This window comes from Lissotriton helveticus, chromosome 1_2 (genome assembly GCF_964261635.1).
Source record: "Lissotriton helveticus chromosome 1_2, aLisHel1.1, whole genome shotgun sequence".
Taxonomy (NCBI): Eukaryota; Metazoa; Chordata; class Amphibia; order Caudata; family Salamandridae; genus Lissotriton; species Lissotriton helveticus.
Genome location: NC_136058.1, coordinates 318,006,053 through 318,030,463, shown reverse-complemented (window position 1 = coordinate 318,030,463; position 24,411 = coordinate 318,006,053). Strand labels below are relative to the sequence as shown.

General features: G+C 45.5%; 1 protein-coding gene across 1 annotated transcript in view; it reads left to right on the top strand.

Moving 5' to 3' along the window:
• The window catches only part of LOC144802558 (uncharacterized), a 90,071-nt gene that overhangs the window by 18,748 nt on the left and 46,912 nt on the right, over window positions 1-24,411 (top strand). The window contains exon 2 of the mRNA XM_078671816.1: window positions 10,192-11,490. Within this exon, the coding sequence (XP_078527942.1) occupies window positions 10,224-11,490 (1,267 nt within the window). The 5' untranslated portion in view covers window positions 10,192-10,223. The remainder of the gene's footprint in view (window positions 1-10,191; window positions 11,491-24,411) is intronic.

Here is a 24,411-nt window from a genome sequence, read left to right as displayed (position 1 = left end):
GCGGGACGCCATCAAGTTTCAGGGCGACCTAGCAGCAGTTGCCGAATGGATGACCACCAACTGTATCCATCTGAATTCCAGCAAGTCGGAGGTACTGCTAGTGGGCAAGGACCATGGTCAGTGGAGTGAACGCTGGTGGCCCACAAGCCTTGGTAGTGCCCCCCCCCCCAACAGGTTGTGAAAAATCTAGGGGTGTGGATAGACTCATCTCTCAACTTCCGAGCCCAAACCAAAAAAGTGGCAGGGACCTGCTTTGTACTACTTCGGGGGCTTCGACCCCTATTGGGTTTCTTCGATGCACCCACACAACAGATCATTATTCAGGCGTCTGTATGTCAAGATAGGCCTATGCCTGCCCTCTGTATCTAGGGTCCAATAAGGCTGAAATTCTGAGGCTATAAAGGGCACAGAACGCGGCAGCAAGGACCCTGCTAGGTCTGGGCAGGTCCTCCCCGGTTTCTAAAGCCATCCGGTGCCTTCACTGGTTACCTGTAGCCAGGCAAATTGAATTCAAGGCTTTATGAAACGCCTTCAAAGCCTTTAAGCTGTCGTCCCCTTACACCTTGGCCAGCCTCCTCTTGCCTTATGTTCCCTCACGCCATCTTCGCTCACATAGTCAACACCTGGTAGTGGTCCCCCGAACACACAGTCCGCGCTGGAGGACGCTATTTTCACAGCAGAGCGGCCCTCCTCTGGAATGCACTTCCAGCTCACATACGCGACCTTAACAGCTATCTAGAATTCAGGAAGGCCATTAAAACTCACCCTTCCCTCAATTCCACACTTTCATGTCAGTTGCTCTGCTGTCAGCACTGGGAGGCCCCTTCGCTGGGGCAGCTGTTGCGCTTTACAAGTTGTGGTAACATAACATAACAATATATCCGAGCTGTCATGAAAGAAAATTAAACACTATTAATATCACGGAGGCAAGGATTTTCCAACCCTACGTAAAAGTAATACTGTACCCACTCAAGAAGGAGAATGGAAGCTCATTGAGGATAGGTACCTTTCTTTAGTATTGAGCGATCTTGACAAATCTGCTCCCATTCTATTGATGATTGTAAGAAATACTTTGAGCAATGTGGGCGATTCTATGGTGGCACAGGTTCAACGAATGACGTAACTCACAAGGGGTTTTCCTTTCAAGCCCTGATCAGCAACATTATTACCAGTGGAGGAATGACAAAGGACAGGGGATTTTGCACGAAAGAGGAAGTGGAAGAGGAAGTGCTTTGCCTTGTGCCTGTTTTACGTGGAAAGCAGGGGCTGTTTTTTTCTGAGCAAGGGACACATTGGATAATACAAAGAAAGAAATGCGTAATCCTTACATCTGTGTCCTTAATAGGATAGAAACATTGCTGCACAATAGCTAAGAAATCTCAGCTCTTTCTATTAGGGTTCCATTAAAAGGTCCTTTCCCCATGATAAGTAGTTGTCTCCAGCCGTTCATAGTGTCATAGCCTGGTCATTCCCAGGACTTTCAGTCCTGCATAGCCTTTTCATCTCTAGTCGAGGATTGTATGCAACATTTCTCTAACATGTTTACTTGTCTTCCCCTTCTTCGCGCATATATACTCCTCGATCCTGATGTTATTCATTATGGTCCTCTACTCCAAGTCCTCCTCCTTCACTGAAATATTATATTTATTTTCCCCAACTAAGTTATGTGGCGGGGTTTTTGCTCTAGCTCAGAGAATCTGTTTGTTTGTCTTCTACAATGACTTCATATTGTCATCCAACTCATCCGTGTCCCTTTGGATGTCAGCTTCACAGAAACTTTCAATTTATAATTCACTCTCACACTGTTGCACCAACTGTGTGACACAACAAAATTAAAACCTTAATGGAGGAGATTGATTCACATACCTTCCCCTTGGTAGAGACCACTTCAGCACCTAGTATTATTTGACACAGGGAGTTCTCCACTTTCTTCCCTGAGGCTTCTGCCACTTCCTTTTGAGGTGGCTAGATCTGGTTAGCTGAACAACATCAATCCTGTAACAAATTTCAAACAACTAAGGGCCTCATTTATGAAAAGTGACGCACCGCTGTGTGAAAACAGCGATGGATCACTTTTCACTGCGCCCTCCTTGCGAGACCAATGATGCGTCATATTTACAGTATGACGCATCATGGCGCAAGGAGTTACAGATACGTCAGTATTTCTGACAGATCTGTATGGCGCAAAAGTGACGCATTGTTGGAGTGTGTCCCAAAAGTGACGCAACTCCAGCAATGTGTCCTTTCACATGGGGCAAGCCCCATGTGAAAGGGCCTGCGTCAAGAAATTGACGCATTTGTGTCCTAGAAGTGGCGCAGTGAATTCTTATAGATTTCACTGCGTCACTGTGGGAGGGCAGGTCAGATATACAGACGCGGAGGCTGAATATATTGTCGAACAGCACCTTTATTATCAGGAATCAAAGTCTTAGGTTTCACAATGGGTTCCGCAATTCCTCCCTCAGCAACTGTCTCTTCACGATTGAAAGGGTTGGCCGTGGTACTCAGAGTTGTTTCTCCCTCTTCTGCCAGATGATGTATTTCCAGGGGCGATGAGGGCTCCGTGGCGTTGGTTTACCCGGAGGTACCGAGAGGAAAAGAGAAAAGGGGCCGTCAGTTGGTCTGTTCGAAAGTAACCCTTGTTCTTACACCCGGAGGTAGTGCGCGACAGATGGAATGGTGATAGGTTGTGCACAAAGGTTCGGGATGTGAAGGTTGGTGAGAGGGAGGAGATTGGAGAAGCCAGGGAAATAAGGTAGTAGATAGGGAATAGCCGTAGACCAAAGTACTATTTCCAAGATAGACAACCAGTGTGCCGCTTTTAGTCACTGCTTTCTGACAACCTGTGAATGTGCAGTTCTTTCCCCGTAGTCAATTCCACCCTCCTCCCACGACATACGCACCACCACCCACCACCCGTAACACAGAGCAATCCCAGAACGTTCCCCCGGACCAGTTTACTCACCGGCCCCGCCGTAACGGCACGCTCTCCAGCCTCCTCCGGGGGACACCACCACTCCTCCGTCCAGCGGTCTTCGGCCTCCCCCGCCTCTTCCTCACGCTCAGCATCGCTGTCTTGACTCTCGGCGTTCAGCTCCGGCTCCCGGCTCCGAGATTCGGCGTCTTCCGCGTGGTCCGTCCCAGGTTCCGCCTCCTTGACGTTCTGTCACCCCTCTTCCGGTGTGGCGTCCGTTTTTACTCGTCCATTCTCTGTAGCTCCTCCTCTCGACGTTGTCCCTCGCTGTGGAAAGAGAGGAGAGACATGGATCGCCGTCCGTGGTTCCTGTGTGACGTGACTCATAGGACAGCGTCCTGTTCGTGCAGGGCAGTCTGGGTCCCGTAGTCCAACCCTACAGTGAGTTCCGCCAGGTCCCTTCTCACATCCCCTTTCCCTTGCTGTCTTGATACTAGGGTTTCTTTCTTGTGGATATCTGGACAGGAAGTCTACATTTCCTTGTTCTGACCCTTTCCGATGTTGTGTGCGGAATCTATATGGTTGTAATGCCAGGAACCACCTCAACACTCGATCGTTGTTTCCCTTGTTTCGGGCTAACCATTCTAAGGGTGCATGATCTGTGAATAAGGTGAATTCTCTTCCTTCCAAGTAATATCTCAGTGTTTCGATAGCCCATTTTACAGCCAAGGCCTCTTTCTCAATGACTGCATAATTCTTTTCTCTTGGGAACAATTTCCTACTGATGACTAATGGGCTGTTCTTGTCCTTGACGGGATACCTGAGAAAGCACCGCCCCCAACCCTTGGTCCGATGCGTCTGTTTGTAGGACAAATGGTAGGGAATAGTCAGGACTGGCTAACACTGTCTCAGACGTGAGTGACCCTTTCAGGGTGTGAAAGGCTCTCAGGATGTCTGGAGTGGGATGCTTTAAACATTCTTCTGTTTTAGATGCTTTTTGCAGGAGATTGGTGAGAGGGGATGCTATTTGAGAAAAATTAGGGATAAATCTCCGATAATACCCCAGGAGGCCTAAAAAAGCCCTAAGGTCTTTTTTTGTCTTAGGTAGGGGTATTTGGGATATGGCTGTCAGTTCAGAATCTTGGGGCCTAATCATTCCTTCGCCCAGTAAGTATCCCAGATACCGCATTGTTTGTGCTGCCAAGTGACTTTTTGAGGGGTTAATTTTCAAACCATGATGTCCTAACGTTTCAATAACTTGTCTTAAGTGGTGTACGTGTTGGTCCCAGGTATCACTAAAGATGACTATGTCATCAATGTATGCACTCGCATACCTCTCATGGGGACGTAGAATGCTATTCATGGCTCTCTGAAAAGTGGCTGGAGCACCATGTAACCCAAAAGGCATAACCTTGAAATGGTATAACCCATCAGGAGTGGAAAAAGCTATTCTCTCTTTGTCTTGTGGACGTAAAGGGATTTGCCAGTACCCTTTACACAGGTCCAGGGTGCTGATGTATTTAGCTCTCCCTATTTTCTCTACCATCTCATCCACCCTTGGTAATGGATAGGTATCAAATTCAGACAGTTTGTTGACTTCTCTGAAGTCGATACAGAACCGGACCGAGCCATCCGGTTTTGGAACCAGGACAATAGGTGAGTTCCACTCACTAGAAGAGGGTTCAATGATGTCCATTTCTAACATCTTTTGGACTTCCTCACGTATGGTGTGACGACGTGCCTGTGGTATACGATAGGGCCGAAGTCGCACCCTTTTCCCTACAGGGGTTCTGATGGCATGTTCCACCAAGGTGGTTCTCCCTGGAGTTAGGGAAAACACTTCACCTAGGGGCAGAAGGCCTTGGGTCAACCCTTCTTTTAAAGGGCTAGGAAGAGCGATGTCTATGCACTGGGCAAACAAGGGGGTCTCGGTCTCGGCTGGTACAGTTAGGATAGGCACAGGTCCTTCCCATTTTTTTTAACAAATTGACATGATAAATTTGTGAAGTTCCCCTGGCTGCATCTAATTCTATTCGATAGGTTACTGAGGTGACCTTCTCTGTGATTTTATAGGGACCCTGCCATTGGCCAAGCAATTTGTGGTCAGAGGAGGCCATCGTCAATAGAACGAGGTCTCCCACCTCAAACTTTCTCTCTTTCGCTTTTTTATCATACTGGGTTTTCTGAGCGGCCTGGGCTTCTTCCAGATTACTACGGACAATAGTCCGGATCTGCCCAAGATGTGTTTTAAGAGTTGAAACATAATCAACCAAGGGTTTGGTATTGTCTGGTTCGCTCTCCCATTTCTCTTGAGCCATGTCTAAAAAAGTATGTGGTTGATGTCCATATAACAACTCAAAAGGAGAGTATCCAGTACTTTTTTGTATTTTACATCGTATAGCAAATAGGGCCAAAGGTAGCATGTCCTCCCATTTCCTGGTTTCTAGCTCTAATAGTTTTTTCAGGGTTGTCTTAAGGGTGGCATTGTACCTTTCCACCAACCCATCTGTCTGAGGGTGGTAGGCTGCCGTTCTGATTTGGTGTATGCCTAATTGTGTACAAACTTGTTTCATGACCTTGGATATAAAGGGGGTTCCTTGGTCAGTCAGTATTTCTTTTGGAAACCCTACTCTCGAAAATACTGTTATCATCGCTTTGGCGATATTGATAGCATCAGGTCGACGTAGGGCTATAGCTTCCGGGAAGCGTGTAGCATAATCCACCAGCACAAGTACGTATCTACACCCACTCCTAGATGGCAACAAGGGGCCTATAATGTCCATGCCTACCCTATTGAAAGGTTCTTCTATTACGGGAAGTGGACGTAAAGGAGCACGGGGTGGTATGTACCTGCTATGTCTCTGACAGATGGGACATTCCCTGCAATACCTTTTGACTTGTTGATAGATACCAGGCCAATAAAACCTCTCCAAGATCTGTTTTTCTGTTTTCTCGGGCCCAAAGTGTCCTCCTAATAGATGGCTATGAGACAAAAACATTACTTTCTCACGAATGGGCATAGGAATTATTAGCTGTGGGGTTTGGTTAGGACTTCCTTTCCTATAAAGCAACCCATTTTTCTTAAGGAAATAGGGACCTACATGAAGGGGGTCTTCCTGGTCTAGGGCATTCGTCCAAGCTTCCTGTAGTACCGGATCTTCTCTTTGCGTGGCACGAAAACCTCTGTCTGTTTCCCATGGGTTCTCTTCAAGTATAGCTGGAAGTACAGTAGGTGGTTTCCTCTTTTCTGTTCTTCTCTGTTTTCGACTTTTCCGAAGTTTTGACATTGGCCACTCGGGTTCTTCTTCTTTAGAAAAGGGAGCTTCAGCCCACCAATCTTCACCTTTTTGACTATCATATGCTAGCATCTAAGAGAGATGTGGATAATCATTTCCCAAGATGACTTTTTCAGGCAGATTAGGTATGAGGCCTACTTTTAGGGATGTTCCCGGATCATTAACATGTTGGATCTTAACCTGCGTGGTCGGGTATTGTTTAACATCTCCGTGCACACACCGTATAGCAACCATCTCCTCAATTGGTACAACCCTTGGTTGGAAATCCTGCGGTCGAATTACACTCTGTCGACACCCAGTGTCCGCTAAGGCCAATGTGGGCTGCCCGTTGACCTTTACTGCACAGTGATATGGGGGTAGAGTTTCTCCTGATGTAGAACAGTAGTAATTCCTGGCTATCCTTATCTCCATAGGTTCCTCTTTTTGTGGACAAAACTTAGCAATGTGTCCTAGCCCCCCACAATGGAAGCACTGGGGTCCCGGATTCGGTGGTCGGAATACTGGTGTGGGTGTAACGGGTCCCGGGAAGAGAGTTACAGGTTCAGATTTTTTTGGAACAGAATTGCGGGGTGGTCTATGGTTTCCCGGACCAGTGGCTCTCCATTGAGTATCCTCTCTACCCTTTTGGATCTCCTGTGCCCTGTTGTAGGCACTAGCAATCTCTACAGCGGTTTCTAAAGTCAAGTGAGGTTGTTGTCTGACCCACTTCTGGATTGGTGGGTGAAGGGAGGTCAGATACTGTTCTAAGTAGATTTTAGACATGATACCATCTTTATCTGTTGTAGCAGGTTTCAACCAACGGTCGGTCATGTCTTTTACCCTAAAGTACAGAGCTCGGGGTGTTTCTTGGGGTCCCTCTTTGATCTGGCGTAATTTTATCCTGTATGATTAGTCATCCACTCCCAACCTTTCCATTATACACCGTTTAATGTCAGCGTATGGCACTGTCCCTTGTATAGTGGCTGCCTGGTATGCTGCCTGCAAATCCCCTGATAAGAGAGGACTTATCAGCTGCAGCGGTGGCTATACGCTCAGAATTTGTAAAAAAGAAATCAGGATCTTCTCCATTGACGTATTTCCTCATGACCATAGAAGGAAGTGTAGTGGGTCCTCTTTGGTTTCCCAGGATTTCAGCTAATTTGTCCATAGCAGCTCCATGTGATTGACTCTGTCCTGTTAGGGCCTTCTGTGTCTTCTCGCGGTCTTCTTCTATGACATGTAGAAATTTTTCCATCACCTTGCCCAAATGTTCCTGGTGTTCCGCTATTCTAGCGAGCGCAGCCTCCATGTCTCCGTTGGATCCCACTTCTGACACCACTTGTGGGAGGGCAGGTCGGATATACAGACGCGGAGGCTGAATATATTGTCGAACAGCACCTTTATTATCAGGAATCAAAGTCTTAGGTTTCACAATGGGTTCCGCAATTCCTCCCTCAGCAACTGTCTCTTCACGATTGAAAGGGTTGGCCGTGGTACTCAGAGTTGTTTCTCCCTCTTCTGCCAGATGATGTATTTCCTGGGGCGATGAGGGCTCCGTGGCGTTGGTTTACCCGGAGGTACCGAGAGGAAAAGAGAAAAGGGGCCGTCAGTTGGTCTGTTCGAAAGTAACCCTTGTTCTTACACCCGGAGGTAGTGCGCGTCCGTTTTTACTCGTCCATTCTCTGTAGCTCCTCCTCTCGACATTGTACCTCGCTGTGGAAAGAGAGGAGAGACATGGATCGCCGTCCGTGGTTCCTGTGTGACGTGACTCATAGGACAGCGTCCTGTTCGTGCAGGGCAGTCCGGGTCCCGTAGTCCAACCCTACAGTGAGTTCCGCCAGGTCCCTTCTCACAGTCACTTCTATGACTCTGTCTTGCGTCAGAACGCTCGCCTGCATACATTCTACCTGGCGTAGTAAATATGATGCAACAAGGCACATTTTTTACACTGCTGGTGCGTCACAAAAAGTGACACACCGGCGGCGTAAAAGTGACATACAGCCTCATAAATAAGGCCCTAAATCTCTAAGTTGGACCAGGACCTCTGCCATTACTCCCCACTTGGTTGTTAATGGTATGGTTCCTGCCGCTCTAAAAGACACAACAGCGAACCCCCTGTTCTGGAAGCCAGGAGCAGATTCCTTGGTTTAAAAAAAATTATTACCGATATCGTATCTTTTGCTCTTAGCTGGTGGAAAAGTTTGTAGCAAAACCACTCTCTCAAGGACACTAGGGCATGATTTTGGCCATCACACAATACAGAGACCGTGCTTCTCCCTATTCTCCACACAATACAGAGACCGTGCTTCTCCCTATTTTGGATGAGCTGGAATGGGAGCAGGAGCCAACGCTTTGTTCTCATTAGATCTCTCTGCTGTCCTCCCACAGTTGAGTACTCCATCTTGGTGAACCACGTTGAGGCTTTGGGCATCGGGTGCTAGGCCTTACAGAGGTTCATATGATTCTTTACAGGCTAAACATGTATCACCAGATTGGGCAACTTTTCGTCCAACACATTGCATGCAATTTCAGAGTGACTCGTGGGTCCTCAATCTCATTTGTTCACCAGCTATGTAATCCTGCTTGCTGAAGCTTTACTTGAGAACTGTGTTAGAGCATTTATGTGTTCTGACGACACCCACATCTTGCTGTGTTTAGACAGTTAACGCTCCCCTCGCCTCACATTCCACCAAACAATGCCTGTCCTATATCAGTGGCTGGGTTGCAATAAACTAAAGTGAAACGCGGAGAAGACAGAAGTTCTGCTTGTTAATGGCCATAATGACTAATGGCTTGATGCCTACTAGCCTTCGGAGATGGGCCCTCTTCCACTGTTTGCTCAAAATGTGTAGAGCTTAAAAGTAAAGATCAACAGTTCTTTCTCGGTCTGGCAAGTTCTGTCAGTTGTGTCATTGTGCATGTATCACGTTAAAAGCCTGAAGGAGATTGTCCCTTATTTGACGTTAGAGAGCAAGCACCTTGTAGCAGCTGAATCGATTGGCTCCAACATCCTCTACTTACAGTTTCCTACAGTCCACAAGAATGTTTATTTTGATAGCCCAAAACATGGCCAAGGCCTCCTTCTCAGTAGTGGAATGTCTTCATTCAGTCTCCGGCAAAGCCCTAGATCCAAAGGAAATAATTACTTTTTTTCCGATCATGCCGCTGTTTCAGTTCCACTCCGAGGCCCTTGTCTTTGGCGTTCGTAACAACACAATGGAGCAAAACTATGCAGACTGTGAGCATTCACAAGACTCTCCTTAACATCTGCAAATTCTTCTCGCATTCCCTACTCCACACATAGTCTGCACCCTTCCTCAGCAGGGCTCACATGGCACTAGTAAATTAGGTACAAACTGAGAATAGAATGTTTCTCATCAAAAACGCGAGTGCCTCTTCTTTCTTTATGGGTCTAGGTATTTCCTGTGTGGCTTTAATTGATTCATCTTTGGGGCAGATCCCTCAGCAGAGATTACGTGACCTAGGTAGCTCAATTCCTGACCAGCAAATTTGTATTTTTATCTGGGAATTTAAATCTATTATTCCTCAAGGCTCAATTTCATAGGGAATATCTATTATGGTAATGCTTACCAAATTTTCATTTAAAAAAAATAAAGAATTACAAAAACTTAATAAGTCAGTTAAATTATAGGGTTAGGTTTGATGAGGTCATACTGATACATTTTGAAGCTTAACAGATCAGCTCTGGTAGGGCAGAGCAGACCTGCAGGAAATCTCACCATATCACGTAAGGGCAGCAATGAGCGGGGTTTAGATGTGTAGCAGGGTAACTCCTGATGTCCTCGAGGACAGCCAGACCTTGAGCAGGGTAGATCCTCTCCAGCTCTTGAGACAATTTAGTTCTTTCGAGCCATTAACGGGACTGAATAATTTTTTATTTAAAGCTTAAACAACGTGTGGGTGGTGAAACAGGAATGAGTATTTTGACCTAATTGTCCTGTGATAATGTGTTGTCTTTTTCTATTTTCTTCCCCTTCACAGACACTTGAGGACTTGAACATCAGAATTTCAGAATGGAGAAAAGACAAAAAGGAGAAGTGCAGTGTTCACCTGAACTCATAAGAGCCGCACTCCCTTCTTCTTGTATCCATAATGTGTCGTCTTCAAGATCCCAAACTGATGCTCAGAGGGACTGTGAGATGGAACCTATATCGGGGAACCTGCCTCACGTAATCCTTTTATCTTTGCTAGAGCAGTTGGAAGCCAAACTGGACAAATTGCAGAATACCTTGGAGGACGTGCCGTCAAGAGTCGCTGGGCTTATGGAGCAAATCTGGATAGCAAAGGGTCTAGATTACCTTGAAAATGGGGGGGTGTCTTTGGAGATGGGCAGTCCAGTGGTGGTTAGAGATTGTTCTCTCAGCAGGTCCCGTCCGGTCAATCTTTCAGTCAGGGCCAAGGAGGTGAACCAATGCCTTCAATCGACATCTCCACCTGGTCGTGATCCACAGCCGAATAAGTGTCTACAATCTATGTCTCCTCATGGGCATGAATCAAAGCAGAGCCAGTGCCTCCAACCTCTGTCTCCGGATGGCCTTGGACCACAGCAGGACTGTACTGTGTCCAGGTGCTCACCTTCGAGTGTTCAAGTCATCCCAGGTGAGCCAAGCCTTCGTCTTCTACCAAGGTTTGATGGTGGGCAGGAACAACAGCAAGACCAGTACATACAACTAGAACCAGAGGAACACAAACAATGGGAGCACGTGAAGAAAGAACCATTGTATGTAGATAGTTGGGACCCACAACAGAACATCTGCCTGCAGCCACTGTTTCACAAGGGACGTGAGCCACAGCGAAATCACTGCAGACAACCAATGCTCCCTGATGGGGAGGGACCAACTCAACTCCTAAAACAAGAGTTGTTGTGGTTTGATGGTGAGGGTCAACAGCAAAACGTCTGCAGAAAACCAGCATTTCGAGAGGCCCAGAGTATGCAGCTCAACACATGTCTGCAGCAGATGCTCTCTGATGCACATGAACCACATCAGAACTGTAAGATAGAATCAATGCACTTTGAGGCACTCAATCCAGATCTCAGCTATAAGCTAACCCCACTGAGTCCTGAGGACTACGATCATAACTACAAGCAAGAACCACTGCATCATGAGTATCGAGATGAGAACTCTGACCTACAACCAACATGTGCTGATGCGCAGGGCCCATCTGGATCCTCATCATTCCTGCCACAGAATGCTCCTGAAACGGATGGAGCTATCGCTAGAGACCCAAAGGAGAAAGGAAATACAGACGCAGATGGATTGCTGCTCAAAGCCATCCCAGGTATTTGGTTCGTACTGAATGAACATGCAGAATGGCGAGTAAATGGTCCAGTTCTGAAGGAATGTATCATAATATATCTCCAAAGTGGATGTTTCCTGATTTTTAGTAAGACCTGCAGGGGGGCAAATCTGAGTTGTGTGGAGTGGTATCTTTTGGGGGGGCCTTGTGTACGCCAGGAGCGGTTATGTACCTAGTATCTCCTTTATTTTCGCAGAGGTGTTTCTCCTTCCCGTTCAGTGATAGGCTAAGAATTGTGACTCTGAACATGAAAAATGACCTGAATTCTGGTCCGTGCATGAGACTCCCCATTCCGGGCTCAGGACCTCAGAGGGATTGTTGTAGAATCTGCACTTTCAATCTGAGCACCGCGCCACTCATCGTCTCCTAAGTGTCCTATGAAAGTGAGGTGTTATTTACCGAGAGTGACATTGTCCTTTATTTTTGCTAGTGTAAATTCAAGCACTCTAAAGATTGGCCTGGGTCTTTGTGATGTTTGAGTGTTCAGAATATAAGAGGAATTCTGGGTCAGTTAAGGTCTGCCGCTTAGAAGGGGAGGACAGCAGTGGGAAGAAGAAAGGTGATCTGGAAGTCAGTTCTGTAGTGATGGAATGAATAGGACATGGTCCACGGCACCCCAGAGCATTCGATAAGAAATTGTCTTTTTTCTGTAGTGTGTAGGTACATGTAGAAAAACGTACAAGGTCAAGGGAGTTTCAAGATTAAGTGTAGTGATTAAGGTTATGTGCACAGAAGGTGGTATGAATAGCAAGCTGGGTTAGTTGTATTACAATATACAGGATAGGGTGATACATTTTCTTATGTTTATTTGATCTGATATGGGCCCCATTATAAGGCCTCAGCTATGTCTGCCATTATGTCTCCTAATACAAGTCCCTCACTTTTTCCTCCAAGTCAGCAAAATCAGCGATGAAAGAAACTCTGCTGGAGGGTGGGTGAAGTTAATGGTGATTGCTCTGAGATATGTGGAATTGCTGGGAAAATCTGGCATTTGATTCCCCCAGTAATTCCAGAGTACTATGATTGTATACGATTATTGGCTTTGTGATCATGTCTGGGCGAACAATAGCTCTACAATGTCACATGCATCTTTTGAAGGCCAATTTATCCTTCTACCTTCTTTATATTGTTATTGTATCTTAGCCCCTCTTTAGACAATTCAGTGCACATTACGAAGTTCAAATCATGCAAGTTTCTGCCTCAGCACAAAATGGTGCAGTACAGTGTGTTGTGATAAGCTAAAAGCATAGCCCTGAGAGCATTTTCCACCGTGATACCCACCCCGAAAAAACCCCTGATTGACCAATCTGTTCATCCTCTCTGCTTGGCCATTACTCTGTGGGTGATGACGACAAGCACAGTTTATCTTGATACCAGTTCCATCCAAATACTGCTTCATCTCCCTCAAGACAAATTGTACACCATTATCCGATACCAACTTACACAGAAAACCCTCTCTGACACGTACAAAACTTACTACCAACCAATTTGACATGTAGTCTTCAAGCACAATGGCAAATTTCTGATGCACAGGATGCATTTGAAACAGACCTAAAAATTCATTACATTCATTGGTCCGCACTCTGTTAGGAAAACCCACTTCTTTCATAAGCAGAACTCTGTATATCCGTCTTTTATCATTTTGCAAACATCTGGTAACTCTTTCTAATGAATTTTTCCACATCCCTGTCGATGGCAGGCTACCAATATTGGATTGTCAGTCGTTTGTTTTTCGATATCACACCTAAATGTACTTCATGGCTCATCTCTGAGTGTATGAACTTTACTATTTGTCTGCAGTTCACGCAACAAATCGTTATTCTTTTGACCATTATTTCCTCATGAAATGAATCACTTTCAATGAAAAATAGAATCTTCATCCAATGTCTTTCTCCACTTTTGAACACAGACACTCTTTACTCGGCCAACAAATACATGCTGCAGTACATTCCACATCTTCACCATCATTCTTTTTGTTCTCATTTTCCACATCTTCCTGCCCTCAGGGCAGTCTAGGCAAGCAATCAGTATTTTTGTTCCTCTCGCCTGCAGTGTGTGCAACCTCAAAATGATGTTTCAAACTTTAACCTCACCAAGCTGGCAGTAGCCTGCTGGTGTTCACATTATTACGATTCAAAAGAGGTATATTCTGAACTTGGACCCACAGAAGGATGACTTAAACTTTTCCGTTGACCACGTGCAGTCCAACATCCCAGATTCAATGGTCGACTATTTACATTCATGTGGTCGCAGTGTATGTGATGCCATTGCACATTCCTCATTTCCTTTGCCCTGAGTCACTACAGCGCCAATGCCAGAGCTACCAGTATCATCAGTGATAGAGCACTCATTGCCTGGTAGATATGGACTCACACGTGCTGCCTTGAGCAATTTTCCCCCAATCTCTGCAAAGGCATAGTCCTGTCCCCAACCCCAGACTAATCAAACATTCTTATTGAAAAGGTTGTGAAGTGGTTCGGCAATCACTGCAACATTTTCAGTACATTTTTAATACAATTCTTACATTCCTGTGAGGAGGACCCCAAGGGTAGGCCCCTGAACCCCCGTTACCTGTCCTGGAAACCGGAAATACCACAGAAAGCCAGGGGACGGCAAGGGTTAATCTGTTGCACCCGACCTCCTCCTTGCAGGAAAAAAGAGGTGGCTTTACGGAGAAGGACCAATCAGGAATGCAGACAAGAAAAGAAAAGGCGGAGACGGAAGACGCGGAGAGACCCGATGAGGAGGAGGCCGGAGTGTGCATCGAGTTGTAGCAGCAGGATGCCAGAGGAGAGAAGAGGGAAGAGGTGTTGAGAAAACATGACGACGATGGCAATGATAACGCGGACGAAGGAGTGGAGTGGATCGAGGATTGGTGGATCCCCACCTCCCCCAGGAGGTGCGAAAACGCCGCCGCAGCTCAGGAGAGCTGTGGCTAGGACGGTGAGTGAACCGGTCATAGTGAGGGCACCAAGCTAGAAGGGGAGAGCATATTGAGGTACAGGGAGGAAGTCAAGGGGTGGTTGTACTGCACCAAATTAAGCCACATATTGTCTTTTCTTTCATGAGGATATTTCCTTGGTGTCTGCCTTTTATTTTTCTTTCACCGTTTACCCATGTCTTGGGCTAATACTCGTCTCTGGTGATTCTCTTCCTATAACTCCTGAGTGACTCTGCTTGAATTACCTACACTGAAAGGGGGGGAAAGGGACTTTTAACCCCCTCTTAATGCACAACGTGGTGTGGTGACGGACACTATCCCATCTCCTGAACTAGGACTTTTCCGAGAATCCGTGTCTCGCCATCCTGTTTTGTTCTTTTCCTTTCAAGCAATCTGGGAGACGGACAGCGGAAGGGGATATCAGGAATCCCCAGGAAACAGGAACACACCAGAAGAGACCCTCCGACCACCCACCAAGACAGCAGCTCAAGAAGAAATCTTGATTTTCTCTACAAACTACAAATAAACCGGAATAATTGATAAACACCTAAAGCCTCCTAGCTTCTATTTCCGCCCATCCCTCCCACAATTCTCTTAAACTCAAGTTGTTGGTCACAGTGTTTTGGAGCAGGTATTTCAGTGACTGACAACAGGCCTGGCCATAGTAAAATCCCTTTAGTTGAAACCACATACCCAAAATTTTCAACCAATTATACTTTTTTTTCGAATCTCAAACCTCTTTTCAGGAAGGCTCTCAAGATATTCTAAGTGTACGCATATGCTTATCTAAATCTTTGCCAAAAATCAAGGCATTGTTTTAGGAAACCAAAACTTCAGAGACCATTCACCTCCTCTGCCATCCTCCTTTGGAACATGGCTGCTGCAAAGGCTAGACTAAATAGCATAGTGTAAAACTGATATACTCCATCAAGAGCCACAAATTTCCTCATCTGTCTTGACTCCTTGATAATAGCACTTGATGATACCCTGACGCCATATCCAATTTTGAGAAGGTTTTTGCTCCAGCAAAGTGTTGTCATTTCATCTATTATGGGTAAAGGATGATGTGGGAAAGCTCTCTTTTTGTATGGTCACCCCCACACTTTTTTTCCCAGTGCTGATGGTTTTGACTCTGAAAGTGCACTGAGACCTGCTAACCAGACCCCAATGCCTGTGATCTCTCCCAAAAACTGTTACATGTAAATTAGTAACCCCATTTGGCAAGGATTTTAACCCGCTTATAAGTCACTGATGTGTGGTACCTGTGGAACCCAGGGGAATTAAAGGGATCATTGGGACCTGAAGCTCTGTTTGTGCCACCCCGAGTGACTGCTTTTCCACTCTCTCTTCCACTGATGGTGTCTGCCTCTTTCAATGCCCCAGTCTCTGCCTCTCTTTATCTTTCATTTATGGCTGTAGCCTAGCCTGCCAGAACCAAAAACAAACCACAGAAATATTTCCTTGCAGTTAAACAGCACTCCACGTCGCACAAACGAAAACACGCTGAGGTAAGTTCCACCAAACGAGAAGAATATCCTCTTGTCAAAATCCGGGCCTATTTATAATTCTTGGTTTGTGGATTTGGCACTTTATTTAGGAAAGTAGCAATTTAGTGCAAATGCAATAAAAGCAGGGGGTGCAAAGTCAGATTTGCTTGTCTGAAAAATAATTATTTTTAATACCCCAAACAGCTGTGTCAAAGCTTTTCCTGTTGAGTGAAGAGAAAATAAATTGTGAAGATAATGTTTTTTAAGTAGCTTTTTTAGTCTATGCTGACCAGCATTAGTAAAGCCTATTGGTCCAAACAGCAAGGCCTATTGTCCATGCCAACGCTTGTTTTAATTGGGCTCTGGATCTGCGGATCTCCGCCGATTCACGCGGTGAGTGCGCGCTGAGCGGCGTGGTGGAGCCTCCTGCGACAGAAATACAATGTTTTTGGACAATTTCTTTCCCAAGAGTGGTCCCCCAGAGACCCCTACATTAGTCCCTTGGGGTCAGGATACCTCGATCCTGACCCCTCATATCCTCTTTACGCTTTATTGCCCCACCCCGAAACCCAGGTCTCAATTCACAAAATGGAGGCTGCAACTTTTCTCCCAGGTTCAGCCAGACAATCACAGCATTGTTGTTGGCACGGGGATCTGCTCCGAAGATATACATAAATATTTTTTCTTAAAGGACTCCAAAACTACTGAACAGATTTTCACCAAATTACAAAGCGCTCTTTCTGGACCAAGATCTAGATTTCTGCCAAATGTGGTGTAATTCCGTTCAGCAGTTTGGGCTGTATTCCTGTCCAAAATCCTATGGGAATTTACATTGGGACCCCCTCCTTTTTCTTGCTCCCTGCTTGATGAATCACCCCGAAACTATCTCTCTCTTAGTTAGGTGTTCAAATAAGGTAAAAATGTATGGAAACCAACCTGAAGTTCAGCAGGTGTAATTTACTGAGCTAACCATTACATGTGCCCCCACCATGCACTGCTTATACCGTAACATGTTACATCGATCATGATATGTTAAATTAGATAATTGATGGGATCACTTATGACCTCCTGAACAGCATTACTGATGACATCACGGATGACATCATAGGCATATGCAGCATAACGTTACTGAATGTGCATGTGGAAGTCAAGAGCAGGAAAATAGTGTAAGCCCAAGAGACAAGTGTAAATGTGCATTTCAAAAACTATACTGTGCATGCTTTACAAATTGCTAAAGTTCAGATGGAAGAATTACTCCATGTTGAAAAAGGTAATAGCTGAGTGTACCTGAAGTGGGTTATAGAGGTATATTTGAAAGTAGGTTGCGGCTTAACGCCTAAACCTATTCTAAAGAAAATCAGTGAAAAAAGCCAAAGTAACTGTTGACAATTCATCATCAAGGTATCTTTATTAGTTTTTTTTTAAAAAAACAACCCATAGAAGTACATAAAATCCACTACATTTTGAAATTACCATAGCCCAATTACATACACATGATAATCACTTCACAGTTATTTCAATTATTAAAAGGAATCCATCAGATGTGGCAGCCCCAAGGGACTTGATAACTAAAGACCAGGGAAGGCGCCTAAAATGGGAACAAATAGTCCCTGAACACTTCTTCCATTCACTTGCCCAAGAGTCAGAGGTGGATATGGCAGTATGTCTGGACCCAACTGCTCGAGGCCCGGATGTAGTAGTCGCATACGAGGAGATATGCGGAAGGATTGCTAAGAACTTGGAGCTAAGGTCTATCGGGCTAAGGAGTAAGAAACCCCAGAAATGGTTCAATAAAGAATGTTCCCAGAAACATAGTGCTCTGATGAAAGCTCTAAAACAAAAACCTAGGGACAGGACGTTGGTGGCCAATTTAAGGAAGGATTACAAAACTGCAGTTTTTAAACGTAAATCTGGAATCAAGGAAGAAGCTTGGGAGAGCCTTTTATCTATGGATGTACAGAGAGACAGCAAAAAGTTTTGGGCCATTGTGAACCAACCCTTCTTTTCTAATGAAGGGAAGACCGACATGGACTGTGTAATAGAAGATGATAGATGGGTAGCCCACTTCGAAAAGATCTACGAATCCACAGCACCTGGTCTAACCGATAATGTCCACAAATCCCCTAACCTGGTTATGGAATTTAGTAGTTTGGAGGTTGAAAGGGCGATTAGAGACACAAGCAAACACAAAGCCCCGGGCCCTGATGGGGTTCCTGCAGATCTCTACATCCAATACCCCCAATTCTGGTCGAAGATATTAATGAACGTTTTTAACGCAATACCCACAGCTGGTTTTCCTTCCTCTTGGTCCACCTCTATCATTGTGCCCATATTTAAGAAAGGGAATAGGGGGGACCCGGCTTGCTACAGGCCAATCTCCCTGCTGGACTCTGCCGTTAAGATCTTGGGCAGGGTCATTTTGCAGAGGCTTGAGGATTGACTTGGAGAGAGCAGGATCCTCTCGGAGTTACAGTATGGCTTCAGAGCACACAGAGGGACCATGGACCAGTGTCTCAACCTCCACTTAATTATCAGCAAGTACACAGTGGTGAAGGGGGGACTCCTTTATTTGGGTTTTATGGACTTATCATCCGCTTTTGATTTGGTCAATCGCACAAAACTGTGGTCTATTTTGGGTAATATGGGTTTGGACATAACTTTGGTTAATTTTCTGCACGACCTTCATTTAAATTTATTTGCATCTGTTAGGGTGAACAGGGAGGGAAGGTGCACAGCAAAGTTTAAGTCTGGAAGAGGTGTCAGACAAGGCTGCATTCTGGCACCTCTTCTTTTCACACTGTACATCAACTCCCTAGGTAATTCTTTGAACTCAGTCACCCCAGATATTCCGCGTATGGGGGGGGTTCCCATTCCGGTCCTCCTATACGCGGACGACGCCGTCCTCTTAGCTCGGACTGGCACAGGCCTTCAAAAACTCTTAGATCACTTTGGCCTCTTCATGGAAGCTCTCGATCTTAAAATCAACTCGACCAAATCCCATGTTATGGTTACAGGCTCACGGAAAAAACACACGAAGATCAGATCTTTTAGCTGTAATAGTTCACCAATTTCCAGGGTCCCTTTCTTTTGTTATCTGGGCGTCACCTTCGATGAGAAAGGAACATGGGGTGCACAAATGAGATTAAAACAGAATGGAGTTACTAGATCCACTACAGCCCTCCTGCACTTCTCTAAAAAACTGGGATCAAAACCTATGGAAGCTATGACCCGCATCTATAAAGCTAAATGTTTGGCAATTGCCTCTTATGGGGCTGCCATATGGGGCTATGTTTCATGCCCAGGCATTCAGATCGCAGAAAACAATTTTTTGCGAGCCTTATTATCACTACCTAAATCTTCCCCTATACACACAATTCATAACGAATTAGGCTTGGGTCACGTTACTGACCTCTTAAAAATGGCCCCAGTGATATATTGGGTTAAAACGTGGACAAACGAGGAAATCAGTTTAAATCATTGCATCCTCAAAGATTGTCTGTCTCTGGATAAAGCCAATAACATCCCGTGGCTGGCGTATGTTAGAGCGGCATGCGCGAGACTTGGGCGTCCAGAAATGTACTCTTTACCCCACAATTTAAAAAAAAAGGATGTAAAGTGGGTCAAGCTGCATTTCCAAAACCTGTTGGAGGCTGAAAGGGAAATGGTAGAATTAGGTAAACCAATGGTACGATCACTTTTTCAACTCTCCTCAACTTTAGCCATGGAACCTTACTTGAAATATGTTACTAAGCCTTACCATCGCTTTTTACTCATAAGGTTCAGGTTCAATCTAATACACCTTGTGCTTGGCTCACAATCAAAGTGGGGCTCACCAGAGAACTTACCCCTCTGTACCTGCGACTGTTTTTCCATACAGGACACCCTCCACTTAGTTATGCTTTGTGAACATTATTTGGTGGCTCGCAAAAAATTCCTGGTACCTATTCTGAAAAAATTGAACTTTGTCCAGGTACGGCCAGCATTATTACATTTACAGATGCTGAACTCGGTACAGACAACATATGGGGTAGCTTGTTTTCTGGCAGCAGCTGCCAGACAAAATAAACTAAGAATGGCTGCTATTTCTAACAACCAAATTTTGACACTTGTATAACTTTTGTTGGACACCATGTAAATTTGCTCTTACAGTCATCTATTTTTAATAATATTCGGTTCTTTGTGCTTTTTATGAAAGTGTAGTAATGTCTTTTTATATAAGTTTAATTGAATTTTAAACTTGTTTTGTATACCATGTCTTGCTTTTATGGTTTTAAATAACCGAATAAAGTTTCTTTGACTGACTGACTGAAAAGGAATACAAATTAAGAATACCATTTTTACAATCAGCCAAAACAACACTAAAAGGAAATTCATTATTAATTCTAAATAATGTGAATCAGTTCCAGATATCAATATCGTTTTCGAATAGCAATTACCACCTTAATAAAATTGGAAACCCCAATACATATGTCTGATGTGGCCAAAGAATACAAGAGATTAAAACCATCAGTATAAGAGCTTGGCCTAGAGCTTTATAAAATTGGGACTAAAAATCTGCTCCTAGACTCCTTATATAGGGTGCAAAAAAGCTTAAGGTAAAATGTGCTTTGAACTGCCAAATTGTCGCAGTGGCAGGGCACTAGATTGTTTGCCAAATCAGCTTGTGTCGGAAAAGCTACTAAAAATACAGGGTCAATAGCCGTAATCTTGTTAGGTAAAAGCGAGTCTGAATATTTGAGGTAAACATTAAATAAAATTGCTGTTGGCCGGAAATAAACACAGAGGACCTGCTACCTCTGGTTGGGAATGGAGGGCATTTGCCCTGCTGTAATATGCCTCTTTAATAATTATTTTCACATTCTCAGGAATGTTTGCAGGTGTTGGAAAACGAGGCACCATCTGTGAGGCCTGCACAAATAACATGACTATATTTGTCCTTCACTGGGAACCAAACACCCAATTGTAGCGCCTGAATCTCAGAGGGTAGCGTTGCAGAGCAGTCTGAGGCTTACTCAAGGGAGGTGGTGTGGGCTAGTAAACGCCATTTTGCAAGTGCGCAGAAATAACACTCAATAATTGATTGTCCAGTCTGTACGTTGCTTTATAAAAGAAAGAGTACATTTATTTAACACACACACTACTCAATACTATGCACCAATTTACAAATATATATAAGCTGTTGGAATTACTTTGTGACCTTGCATAACATCTCCAACCCTCCCGCAGGGGGGTGGGGTCTAGTACCACACCTCCCATGTATGCACATCATCTTGCCCCCAATGCAATTAGTTGAACATAACCTGGAGCTAGGGCCCTGCACACTGGCACCATCCCAGTGGCATCCCCCCATTACCTCAACAAGCATTAAACAGGGGTACACCTGACTTAGTGACACATGACCCTTACTGAGCATCTCCTACTGACCATAAAGTATGCACCTATACATCTTACGGGCTAACAGCCTGGGTTCTTCACCTAAGCACAGCAGCAAGAATACATGTTTACGCACACTTGAGAATGACAGTAGTCAGCACATTTGGGTATCATTAGAATGCGTTGCAATTACAGCCCCTAAAGGCATCACAGATGATCACAAGATTCAGTAAATACTGTCAAGACACCCTAGCAGGAGTGTCTAGCCACTTAAATCCACCTTGCTTATGACGTCATCTTACACCAGCATTTCACATATTACACCATGTGACCTTCAGTCCCTGTAAAAGTAATTGTAGGAGAGTAGGGTCTGCTATCCTATGGTCACCCCAAATTTTTGCTTTTTGCTTCACTGGTTTCTGACTTAATGTGGCTGTGGGCCTGCTAATCAGACCCATAGCCTGCTGTTCTCTCTCTAAATGAATGCCAATGCACTCTAGGTGCATTACCAATTGGAACTGGTTCACCTTATAGGCCCCTGTAACAGTGTACCCTAGGTACCCAGGGCATAGGTGTATCCAAGGCCACCAGGGGCTGCAGCATGTATTGTGCCACCCCTGGCCTGGCCTAACTATTTGACACAACTGGCTGATCACTCAGCTGGGGTAAGTTGGTGTAATCACCTCTTACTTAGGTACAGTATATCTACATCTAACATATATGGACACATGTTAACCTATGAGTCACTCCTATGGAAGGCCTCGACAATCCTGGGGGCAGAGTGCTTGGTTTCATGTGAGATGGTGCTCTGGCATGAGCTGAGCCTGTCTGCAGCTTTCGGAACAACGTCCTTCAGCTGTTTCATGATATTGCCATACCATATACTCTTAAGTGCATTATGAACCTCGCGGTTAAATGCTATCTTTGGTTTGGCTTTATCAGAACATGTCGAGTAATGTGTCATACTAATTGGAATACTACCCCCTCGCCAATTCTGGCGACGGGGGTAGCATTCCACCCTTCTAGAGGGACACGACATGTACCTAACCTGAAATCCGGGTAAAGTTAAACACGAGCCTCAGCATCACAAAATGGATGCTGCCACCACAGACACAAGTCTGACCTCCTGCTGCTGGGAGTCCTTCCAGCTTGGGAGGCTTGGACAAAGGGTTTCCTGTCAGGGGAGGTGCATGCACCACCCCAGACAGGATTTTGTGTAGTGGGTTAGGGAGGGCTGAATAGAATGAGACATGCGTGGGGAACACAAGGTGTCACTGGCATATACCAGTTCAAACCGGTGCTGGGGCTCTCCAGCCCAGTCCTGGCGCGAAACTGGACAAAGGAAAGGGGGTGTAACCACCCCCCTTCCTGGTCCCACCCAGAGGAGGGACCTAGTAGATGATCGGGCCCCTAGATTTGGTTTAAGAGTAGGAGCTGTGTCCTAAGACTTCAGATCATCCTGAACTCGACTTGAAACTAAGAAGAAAACTGGACTTCGACATTCTGCTGCACAGAAGACTGAAGAGCATCTCCCTTGTGGCCAAGGAGTGACCACCCTGTGAATATAGGCACCATCCAGCAACTCAACGTCTGCTTTGCCGCCGCCTCCCGTCGGAGCCCGAGCCCAGAGCCTGACAAGACCTGGATTCCCAGACATCTCCAAGCCTAATCCACAGTCCCTCAAAAGAAGAGACCCGTGGAGACATCGAGAGACGTGGGACCGGCCATCTTGAAAGACCCCCGAGAAGCTGACTACGCAGCACCCGAGGCATCCTCAACGCTGTGGTTTGGGGTTTGAGAAGCCCCACCACCGAGCAGCATCTGCACCGAAGATCAGCCCCCCAGCATCTCCACGATCTGCGTGGGGCCCTTTTGCATTTTGCCACTCGACGCGTCATCCCGGTTACTGGCCCGCTGGCTAGTGGCCATCTTGGCGACGAAATCTACAAACAACACCGCTGGTCTGGTTGCTCCAGACTGGCCCTTGCTCCTGTAAAAAGGAGCAGCCCTTCTGACCTTGCTGGTCAGAGTAAGAAGCTTGCATAGTTTCCTGAGTGGCTTGCATTAGCCAAGGCCTGTTTGCTCCAATCAAGAAGCCGACACCGCCATCAGCTAGAGCCTTCGTGGGACAGCTCATGATCGACTCCTGGACGTCGCTGACCTCTTCGTGTCCACGTGGCTGCAGAGACAATCTTCACTTCTTCACTTGTTGGCACCCGACATCGCCTGGTTCCCACCTGGTTCCACGGTAGTCACTGGCTAGTGACTTTAAACATTGTCCCCTCTGCTTTCAGGTCTTCACTTCTTCAGATCCACCCTTGGATCCACCGGAACTCTTCTCGACTGGCCGCCTGCAGCATCATCATCTTCAGGCTCCATTGAACTATACGACGAAACCGACGCACTTTGAACCCTATGCACCCGCTTCCTGTGGGTAAGGTAACGCTGGCACTCCAGTGCTCCTGTTGAGAGAAACATCTCTAGTGTCTAGGTTTTAAGTTGTTAGGTTCTGGTCCATCCGGAAGGTTCCCTTTGCAGTAACTTTGTACTTTTTACGCACCCATTGAAAGTCTATGGGTGCCCGCGTGTAACTTCCAACACTGCACACGCACTCCGTGGGCCTCCTGGTCACTAACTCTTGTTAGCTCCTTGTAGTCCCAGCGATTCTGAAGGCCCTAGGCCTTACCACTGTTCGTATACCACTATTTTAGTATATGGTTTGAGCGGCCACCAGAGCCTATCCATATTGTGCAACTTTTGTATATTTAAACACTGTTTCGTTTTAACGCATTTGCTTCTGTGCTCATAAAGAGTATAGGGGATACTTGTAGTAAATAAATATATATATATATATTTTCAATATATATCTGTGTGGTGTCCTTTCATTTGGTATTCAAGGAGAGTGTATATGGTATAACAGCTTGCTTCACATGCCTTTACGGAGTTTAGCCTAAGACTGCTTTGTCCTCGCTACCCCTAGGATAGCTGGTCTATAAGGTTGACTTACAACCAATCATCATAAGGGTTGTTTGGCATGGTACACGGTGATCACTAGAACTAGTGAGCATCATATACCAGGCCAACTTCTCACAGTAATAATGT